General features: G+C 49.2%; 1 protein-coding gene across 1 annotated transcript in view; it reads right to left on the minus strand.

Annotated features, from left to right (window-relative positions):
* Nucleotides 1–2,404, minus strand: part of BPI (bactericidal permeability increasing protein) — a 29,213-nt gene extending 26,809 nt beyond the window's left edge. The window contains exon 1 of the mRNA XM_047770321.1: nucleotides 2,194–2,404. Coding sequence (XP_047626277.1) covers nucleotides 2,194–2,323 — 130 coding nt within the window. The 5' untranslated portion in view covers nucleotides 2,324–2,404. The remainder of the gene's footprint in view (nucleotides 1–2,193) is intronic.
* Nucleotides 2,405–10,530: the final 8,126 nt, after the last annotated feature.

Raw genomic sequence — 10,530 nt, forward strand, 5'->3', positions numbered from 1 at the left:
ATGTAAAAGCCATGCAAAAACCTGGGTTGGCCCAGATTTGGCCTATGGGCTGTGGTTTGCCAACAGATCCCTTGTTTAAAATATTACACCCCAATCCCAGTCATGCAACCTATGAGTGTTTACTGAACACCTAGTTTGTGCCCCGCTCTGTGCTCAGCCCTCACAGAGACTCCATCTCTGGCTTTTGGACCTTCTCTCCACAGGACCTTTGAATGTACCATTCTTGTTGCCTGGGAAACCCTTCCCTCCCATCTTTACCTGGTCAGTTTCTAGTCAGTTCGGTCATCACTTCCTACAGGAACTCTCTCTGATCAGCAGATGAGAGCAATCCCCCTTGTCATCATTCTTGCGATGCTGTGAGCATCCCCTTTGGAGCCCCCATTACTGTCTCTGATTATGCATTTATCCATGTGATTTTTTTGGATTAACATCTCTCTCCCCTACTAGATGTAGGCCCCCCAAGGTCAGTGGCAGATGTCACAAACATCTTCTACACTTGCCACAGTGACTGGAACTTAATATCTGCTGGGTGAATAAATGAATGAAGTTCCCAAGATTGGGAATTCTGCCATCACTTCTTATGTGGTTAACAGCATCAAAGAACCAGTTAAAAGGCAAACATGCTACGTAAGGAGTAAATAGTAATAGGAGTTGTGTTTTCCAAGTGCCAATTAGGAAGTGATAATAATAACAACAATAAAAATGTCATCATGCTCTTACTCTGTGCCAGGCACAGTTCTGGCCTCCACACATGTATTAAGTTACAGAATCTGAACAACCCTGGGTAGTCCTGTTACAGCTCCCAGTCCCTGGAGGAGGAAGCTGAGATTCACAAGTGTGAGCATCCAGCTGACAGGTGGTGGAGGAAGGATGTGAATCCAGGCCTTCTGGTCCCAGAGACGTGCCCTGGGATAGGCCCTCTGGGGGTTCAGAAGGAAGTAAGGTGCATATCGTCTCTGCCCGCGAGGAAAAGAAAATGTGCAATGGCCGTGATTTGAGGGTCTGCAGGAGCCAGGTCCTGAAGGGCCTCTAATGCCAAGGCCAGGACATCTTCTGAGGGCAGTAGGGAACCATGAGTAGTGTAAGTAACGACAGGGGTGTGAGCAGCTTTGCTGCTTTCAGGAAACTCACTGGTTGCCACAGGGGCAGGGGCGTGAGACTGCTGTGACAGCAGGTGAAGACTTTCCGGCTGAGGGCCCAGCCCAAGCCTCTGCTCCTAAGAAGCCTTCAGCCTGCCCCTACCCCCAACACACACCTGCCCCCAGCTCTGGGTACAGAGCAGGGACACAGTCCTTTCTCCTCTCTCAAGTGAGTCTTCCATCTGCACCCCTGGGATTTGGAGGTGTCCTGGACTGGGGTAAGAATTCAGGGATGGAACATCAGGTCCCCCTGATCCTGTCCTGACTCCCTAAGCGGTCTGCCCTCCAGAGAGAGGTTCTGCCTTCTCCTTGGTCTGATTTCTCTGGTCCGGCTGTGCCCAATTGTCCTGCAGTTCATCTCTCTGCCACCGAGAGGCAGCATTGAGCAGCCCCAGGCTGGTACTTGAGCCAAACCCGGAGCTCAGCTCCAGGACGCCCACTTCCGAGTCCCTCCTCCAAATTTGCTCATCTGTAAAGGTCACTGGTAACAGCATGTCCTTTCAGCACGGTGCCTGGTGTGGATCTGAGCAGGTTGGGGTCTGCTTCATGCCACTGTCCTCTGTCTGGGCCTGGATGAGTGGCCTGGGGGGGGGGGTCCGCTCCTCATCCTGCAGATGGTAGTGTGCAGTATGGCTGCCGTGCCCCTGCCCTGGGCGAGGCCACTAAGGAGGGCCCCCTCTTACCCCCCCCTTCACCAAGCCTGAGCTTTGCCCATGCTGAAGACCGAGCCAGAGACCTGAGACAATGGCTGGGTGAGAACCAGCCTGGAAGGAAGCGAAGGGCCTAGAAGCCCAAATTGGATGTTGGGTAGAGAGAGGGGACTATAAAAGGCTGGAGCACTGGTGTCCTCCAGACCAGCGCTCCAATCCAGCCCTGTGACCTTGGGCAACTCGCCTTAACCTCAGCTTCCTCTTCAGTAAGATGGGGGTAAGAGGGCCTCCTTGGAGCAGCTGTATGCAGGCTGTACATGGGATTTAAAGGGCTGCACACAGCAGGTGCTTAATCAGTGCTCCTTGGGGGTGGGAGAGGAGGGAAGAAAAAGGCATCCAATTACCGTAGTCCAGGCCCTTCTGTGTGATCCTGGCCACAATGCCGGGGTTGGCAGCCTCTGTCACAGCTGTGCCCAGGGCGGCCAGCACCACCAGAGTCGCCCACCTGAGCGTGTTGTCAGCGCCCCTGGCCATGTCTTCGTCCTGCAGAGCTGCCAAAGCCTTGAGGCCTTGGAGGGGAACCAGGGACCTGTAGAGGAGGCAACTGGGGAAACATAAGTCAGTAGAGTGCAGAGAGGAGGAAGGAACACGAGTGAGCGGGGGCGGGAGAGGGGGCGGCCAGCTGCCTGCCTGCCTGCCTGAGGTGCCCCACCAAGGTCAGGGCCACAGCTCCAGAGGCAGCCGGACGTGGAGACTGGGAGCCCTGTGTGTGCGGTATGGGTGGAGGGTGGGGGTGTGGTATGTCTGTCTGTGTGCCAGTGATAGGGACGGAGGGGGATAGATACACAGGTAGCTGTAGAAGTCCCAATAAGGGACCAGACAGAGAGGGAAACCCAGGGAACTTTGGGAGGTCGCTCTAGTTAATAATTTCTCAAGAAAGCCATCAGAACAAGGCAGGCTTGCTTGACTAGTAGAGGAGCGGGATTTGCCTCAGGTCGTTGGGTGGGGCATGGGATGAGGTTCAGGTTCAGCCCAAGGGTGGGAGTTTAAGGACCCCCCCCCCACCCCTTCCAGTGATTTGAATACCGGATACCTAGGAGGAGCCGCTACTCCAAGAAAGAGGAAGAAGCAGTCTTTTCCCACCCCCACTCGCCTTGGATGATAAAACTGTAGCCCAGCTAATCCCGGGGGGCAGAGCCTCCTTACCTGCCTGCTTGCATCTCTCACAAGCATCCTATCTTAATAAATCTGTTTCTTGCCTATCACTTTGGCTCCCGCTGAATTCCTTCTGCGTGGTGGCATGGAACCTGAACCTCAGTAAGTCCAGATACTGCGTGAGTGATTCTAATTTAAAACTGTAGGTTTAAGTCCCAGTCTGGGTTCTGGGCTAGTTCAGGCCATTGATGTTGTCAGTTTCACTAGGGTGTGTGTGTGTGTGGGGGGGTGGTATGTATATATGTGTGTACTGGGGTGTGCATGTGTGTATATGTATAGCGTGTGTGTATGGGTGTGTGTGTGGCATGTATAGACCGAGGATTCTGGCTCTGGGCATCGTTCTGCTTCCTAAGCACACCTTCCCCCCCTCCCTGAACCCCCACCCAAATCCCCCCGTCTAAGGACTTCCTGGAAGCTGGGTGGTAGGTACCTCAGGATTCATTATATTTTTCTTTTCTTTTTTAATTCTCTGTTGAGGTATAATTGACAAATAAAATTGTATACTTGACAAATAAGATTGTATATATCTATGCTTGGCTGAATCCATGGATGTGAAAACCTCAGATACCAGGGAACTGCATATATACGGAGGGCCGGCTAAAAGTTACAGGCAGATTTTCAACTGCTAAAGTGGGGGGTTGGTCAGTGCCCCTCACCCCTCACCCCATCTTGTTCAAGAGTCAGTGTGCATTTAAAATGTACAATGGGAGTTCCCATTGTGGCTCAGTGGTTAACGAGTCTGACTAGGAACCATGAGGTTGTGGGTTCGATCCCTGACCTTGCTCAGTGGGTTAAGGATCCAGCATTGCCGTGAGTTGTGGTGTAGGTTGCAGACGCGGCTCGGATCCCACGTTGCTGTGGCTGTGGTGTAGGCCGGCAGCTACAGCTCCGATGAGACCACTAGCCTGGGAACCTCCATATGCTACGGGGCGGCTCAAGAAAAGGCAAAAAGACAAAAAATAAAAATAAAATAAATAAAATAAAATGTACAACATGGTAATTCGAAATACGTAGAGATTGTGAAATGATTGCCACAACCAAGCTAATTAACATATCCATCACCTCGTGTAGTTACCGTGTTGTGTGTATAGTAAGAATGTTTAAGATTTACTATTAAGGAGTTCTCGTCGTGGCACAGCAGAAACAAATCTGACTAGCATCCATGAAGACGTAGGTTCGATCCTTGGCCTCACTCAGTGGGTCAAGGATCTGGCGTTGCCATGAACTGTGGTGTAGGTCACAGAGGTGGCTCAGATCACGTGTTGCTCTGGTGTAAGCCGGCTGCTGCAGCTCTGATTTGACCCCTAGCCTGGGAACCTCCATATGCCTCGGGTGCGGCCCTAAGAAGACAAAACAAAACAAAACAAAACAAAACAGATTTACTTTTAGCAAATTCCAACTATACAATACAGTATTCTTTTTTTTTTTGCTTTGATTTGTTTTTGCTGTGCCTCAACGGGAACTCCTATTCTTAATCATAGTCACCATGCCGTACACGACATCCCCAGAACTTATTCATTTTTATAACTCAAAGTTCTATTTTTCTTCCTGCTTTTGATTTCCTTGATATTTTCCATAGTAAAGCATTTAAGAAAACAGAGCTTTTCACATTTTCTCGTCCTGAAAGGGGATAATTGGTAAGATTGAATTCTTGAGTTTTGGAGTCTAGTATCTTAACTGTGGTTTTAAAAGCTCAGGTTGGCCAGTCTGGGGTGGTTTGACCCTGGTCAAACCCCTTAATCTCTCTGAACCTCAATTTCCTTTCTGTAAAGTGGGGGTAACCAGATTATTCTCCTTCCCTGAATAGTTGTCAAGATGGGAAGGAATTTAAACCATGTGAAGCACTTAGTGCAACACTCCTGCATAATAAGCCCACAAACGGTAGTTACTAATGTCACTCTGCCTTTAAAAGTAATCCATGTTCACTGGCCAAAATGTGAGCGTAAAAATTACATGCAATCCCCAAGTCCAGAGATGACAAGCACAAGAGTATTTTAAGGTATTTCTCCCTCTCTCTCCTCCACTTTTTGGTAAGGATAGGTAGAGCTTACTTTTTTTTAACAAAGAAATATGAGCTCACACCAGTCAGCTGTGTAAAGTTCCCCTTTTTTCTTTCTTTCTTTTTATTTTATTTTATTTTTTTGTCTTTTCAGGGCTGCACCTGCGGCATATGGAGGTTCTCAGGCTTGGGGTCTAATCAGAGCTCTAGCTGCCGACCTACACCACAGCCACAGCAACGCAGGATCCATCCCATATCTGCAGCCTACACCACAGCTCACAGCAACACCAGATCCTTAACCCAGTGAGTGAGGCCAGGGATTGAACCTGCAACCTCATGGTTCTTAGTCGGGATCATTTCCACTGCGCCATGAAGGGAATTCCCCCCCTTTTTCCATAAACAGTCTGTAGGGCTCTCTCTCCTTCGACCCACACTGCACCGTATTTCATTCCTTCCCCATCCCACAGTTTTCTTCACCAAGCTTAGTTTTTATTCCTTTTCACCCTTTCCTTTGATAGATGTGGAACCCCCAGGCTCTGAGAGGGGGACGAACAGCTAGCTGCTAGCAGAGCTGGGATTCGAACACAGAGAGCCAGAAGCATCCCACAGCAGCCTGAGTCCTTCAGCGCCTTGGGGGTTGGTGTGTGGGTGTGGGTGTCAGCACACACTCCCCACCCCCACCCCACCTTTCCAGACGGGTCTCTGTCTGCTTGGGGGCCCCGGTCCCTCCCTTTGCAGCAGCCTCAGGCCCTGTGTGGGCTGGAACACCAAGGGGCAGCCAGCGCTGTCTCCATGGTGATGAGAGGAGGGGCAGGGCTGCAGAGAGGGAGGCCAGCTTCTCTCCTGCTGGGTCCTCATCAGCCTCCTGGTGCCCTGTCTTCAAGCTCTGCTGTGATGAAAGTCTAATGAAGCCCATTCAGCCAGAGGACACGAGCCCTCCTGAGGTCTTTCTTTTTTCCTTCTCTTCCCCTGGTTCTAAAAGGGTCTCCCTTTGTGTCCCCATCCGCCATATCTTTCAGGCTTGCTTAAGAATGAAAACAGTGGCCCTGTAGACAGCATCTACTATGTGCCAGACACTTCACATGTATTATCTCCAAGCCTAAATACAGTCTGTGAGAAAGGGAGTCTCCGTTTTGGAGATGAGGAAACTGAGTCACAGAGTGATTATGTCTCTGTCAAGGTCGCACTGCCTTTCATGGAGAGAAGAATTCTTGCATCTACCTTAGGCAGTTCCCAAGAAGATCTGTCACCCTAGGTTCTCACTCTAGCTCTGCCTTCCTGGTCTTGTGTCTACATCTGTACAAAGAAGACAGAGGCCAAAACATGCAGATTTATGACCTGCAGGAAAATTCTTTTTTTTTTTTTTTTGTCTTTTTATGGCCACAACTGCACCATATGGAAGTTCCCAGGCTAGGGGTCGAATCAGAGCTGCAGCTGCCGGCCTTCACCACAGCCACGGCAACACCAGATCTGAGCTGCCTCTGTGACCCACCCCGCAGCTGTGGCAATGCCAGATCCTTAACCCCCTGAGCAAGGCCAGGGATCAAACCGCTTCCTCTTGGAGACGAGTCGGGTTCTTAACCCATTGAGCCACAATGGGAGCTCTGGACATTCAATGTTTGAAAAGTTATCTTACACAGTTTTAAACACCTGCAGCTCTAAGTGCCCCAGATACCTCTGATCTAGGCAGAGGTTTCATCTGGGAGGGAGTCTGACAAGAAAGGAGTATTAAGAGGAAACTCACAGGACAGTGACTCACATGGCCATGAAATCAGAATCTTGAAAACAACTGGCAAGGTTCTGCACAAGCCAGTCCCTCTGGCTTCCCTCTGATGCCCATACTCCGTCAAATCCAGATGAGCCTCTCAGTGACCCTCTGGCCGCCTTTTCAGTACTGCCACAGGCTATGGAGGTGCCCCGCTGCTTCAGACCTGACTCCCTACTCAGTGTGAGTGCCAGTGTCTTCGTCTTCTTTTTTTAAAAATAGATATAGATATATATTTATATATAAAAGAGTTTCTTACAAAATAAAATGAAAAATGAAAACCAACTTAAAAAAACCAATAGCGAGAACAAAAAACATCAAGCAGGACAGAGCTGGGCTTGAGCCCCAGGGTGGGCCCCTGCTGCTGCCCTGAGTCTGTGGGCCAGTGTGAGCTGGGGAGGTCGAGGTGCTCAGTCCCCCTTCTGCTTGGGGGCCTGCACAGTCCCGTTGGCCAGAGAGGGGGTGCTGCCTGGAGAGGAGGCGTCTGGTGTCTGGGAGGGGTGCAGATAGGTGCTGAAGAGCTTCCTGTGAAGCAGGTGGTGGAGGGAGAAGTCCCAGAACTGACAGAGGGAGAGGCCCTGGTGGGGTCCAGGTGACAGTGTCTTCAACCCAAAGAATAGAAACCCCCGGCTCACACTGGCTTCAATGATAAACATATACAACATCTCAGAGACCAAGTCCAGAGAGAGGGCAGCCTTGAGGTTCCAATGAATTCAACAGCTAACAGACATTGCCCATCACACCACCTGTCTGCCCGGCCAGCCTGGCGTCTCAGACTTACCCTCACACTGGCTCCTTTCCTGGTCGTGTGAAATGATGTTCACAGTTTATGACAAGACGAGAGAAATTTAAATAGAAACATTTCTCTGCCCTTTGACCTCCATACCGCCCTTTGCTGTGCATTGTGTGTCTGGATTATGCCTCAAGCAAACCTTCCCCATTGGCAGAAATACTTGCTCAACCCTAAAAAGCAACATTCTCCTAGCCTAGATAAGACAATTCCATAAAGATGACATTCCATCTTGATCTTGTAAGGGGGTCACATGGCCCATCACCTTGAACCTGCAGATCTGGATTGCGTAAACTGTCAATAATAAATCATCTAATGTACAGCCCTCTGTCTCAAAAAACTTACAGAACTGTGTTTGACTTCTAATGGGTGGAAAAACAGTTCTCAAAGATTTCCAAAATGCTGTTCCTGGTTATGAGTCTCAATTTGGCTCAAATAACATTTTTCATTTCTTTCCTAGATCAACTGATCAACTTTTCATGGATGGTTGCAAGATGGCTGCAGCTGCTCCAGCCATTGTCTCTAAACAGCCTTTTCCCAATGTTTCTCCCTCCCTCTTCTTCTCCTCTTTCTCCTCCTCCTTTTTTGGTCTTTTTATTATTGTAAACTATTTCAAATATATGAATGAGAATAGACTACCCAGTTTTAAAAAATCTTAACATTATGCCATATTTATTTCTAGTTTTGTCTAGTTCCTTGAATATATAAATGTATAGCTATGTGTAACCAGAACTACAATAAGAATACACAATAGTTCTGTCATCCACTCAGACTCTTCCTGCTATTCCAACTCAATGTGGTTTAAATCACAGGTGAAATATGATCTCTCAGCAGGAGTTCAGAGGTGGGATGGGTCAAGAGTGGAGAATTCAGGGGCTGGTTCTATCCATCTTTCTATGGTCCTTTGGATGTCTACTTACTTTTTAATTATTTATTTATTTATTTATTGCTTTTTAGGGCCTCTCCTGTGGCATATGGAAGTTTCCAGGCTAGGGGACGAATTGGAGCTGCAGCTGCCCCCCTACACCACAGCCACGACCATGCAGGATCTGAGCCGCCTCTGAAACCTATGCCACAGCTCATGGCAACACCAGATCCTTAACCTACTGATCGAGGCCAGGGATCGAACCCGAAGCCTCATGGGTATTAGTTGGGTTTCGTTACTGCTGAGCCATGATGGGAACCCCTAAGATGTCTACTTTTTTCTACAGGAAAGTGAGTTGGGGTTGGAGCCCTGAGCATTGTCCCAGCCAGGCTATCTGTTCTAGTCAGGTTCTTTGACCCTTCTGAAATTTGCATTTCTCATTTAAATATGGGGAAACAATGTCCGCTGTGGGGATTACTCTGAGGATAAGATGAGATCCTAGGGATGGCTCCACTTGCATGGAGAAGGTGCTCCATAAACAGTCATAATTTAACCTTCACAGCTGGCTGGCTGGAGAGTCCTGGAGCCCCAGGAAAACACACAGGGGGGCCCGCCCTGAGTGCTCAGTCCTCTGGTCTTTGGGTTTGGGCTGGACGCGTGCAGAGGGAGAGGAATCCAGGGCTCCCGTGGCCTTGGTGAGCAGGCCAGGCATTGTGGAGGAGAAATGTCCATTTCCAGCACAGCAAAGCAGTTAGGAGCGTGGGCTGGATACCTTACTGACTTGGGTGCAAGTCCCAGCTTGCCACACCTCCATCTGTGGGTCTGACCTTGTCACTTAACCTTGCTGAACCTGTTTACCCATTTGTTCCCTTACTCCATCCTCAGGCACAGCCTCTTCATCAGGCCCCAGGGCTCAGGTGTTAGCACAGGGCCATCCCTGTGGTCAAGTGGGACCCCTCCGGCTCAGTCCCTGATTTCCCACCTCTTTTCCTCCTGGTCCCACTTCCTCTGTGTGTCTGGCTTCTGGAGTATGTTGCTGATTATTTCCTGATCCCGGATTGAGGATGCGAGAACAGGAGGGGACTGTTGGAGGTCCTGGTGTTGGAGGGGAAGGAAAGGAAGTGGGCCTCATGCAGATCGGGCCTCGAGGTGTTGTATCTAAAAATCAATCAGGGAGTTCCCATTGTGGCTCAGCAGGTTAAGAACCCAATTAGTATCCATGAGGCTATGGGTTCGATCCCTGGCCTCGATCGAGGTTAAGGATCGAGTAGGTTAAGGATCTGGTGTTGCCATGAGCTGTGGTATAGGTTTCAGAGGTGGCTCAGATCCTGCATGGCAGTGGCTGTGGTGTAGGGGGGCAGCTGCAGCTCCAATTCGTCCCCTAGCCTGGAAAATTCCCTATGCTGCGGGTGATGACACAAAAAGACAAAACAACAAACAAAGCAACCCGGCAATCAGACATTTTGTACACAGAGATAAACCCTTGAGCAGGCATCTCTCTTACCTTGTGCTAAAAAATGTCTCTTTCTGAGCCTTGAGTCTTATAAAGAGGCCCCTTTGGGTACCTTGGTCTTGGAGATGAGGGCAGAACTTTCTCGTGGTATTACTGTTGTTATTATTCATATTATTATTACCACTAGTGCAGTCCCAGAGTAGGTCACAAGATATATTCAATAGTGAATAAGTGAATACAACGAACTAGTGACGAGTGAAGCAGATTCACAGATATAGAGAACAAATTAGCAGTTATCAGTGGGAGAGGGGCACGATAGGTGTAGGGGTGTGGGAGGTACAGACTGTTCGGCGTAAGATGGACTCAAGGATGTAATATGGGGAATATAGCCAATAGCTTATAAGAATTGTAAGTGGAAAATAATCGTATTTATTTTTGCTTTTTAGGGCTGCACCCGTGGCATATGAATGTTCCCAGGCTAGGGGTCCAATTGGACTTATAGCTGCCAGCCTACACCACAGCCACAGCAATGCCAGATCCTTAAGCCACTGAGTGAGGAGGGGGATTGAACCCGCAACCTCATGGTTCCTAGTTGGATTCTTTTCCCCTGTGCCACGACGGGAACTCCGGAGCGTAATCTTTTAAATTTTCACA

The sequence above is a fragment of the Phacochoerus africanus genome, chromosome 3 (assembly GCF_016906955.1).
Source record: "Phacochoerus africanus isolate WHEZ1 chromosome 3, ROS_Pafr_v1, whole genome shotgun sequence".
NCBI lineage: Eukaryota > Metazoa > Chordata > Mammalia > Artiodactyla > Suidae > Phacochoerus > Phacochoerus africanus.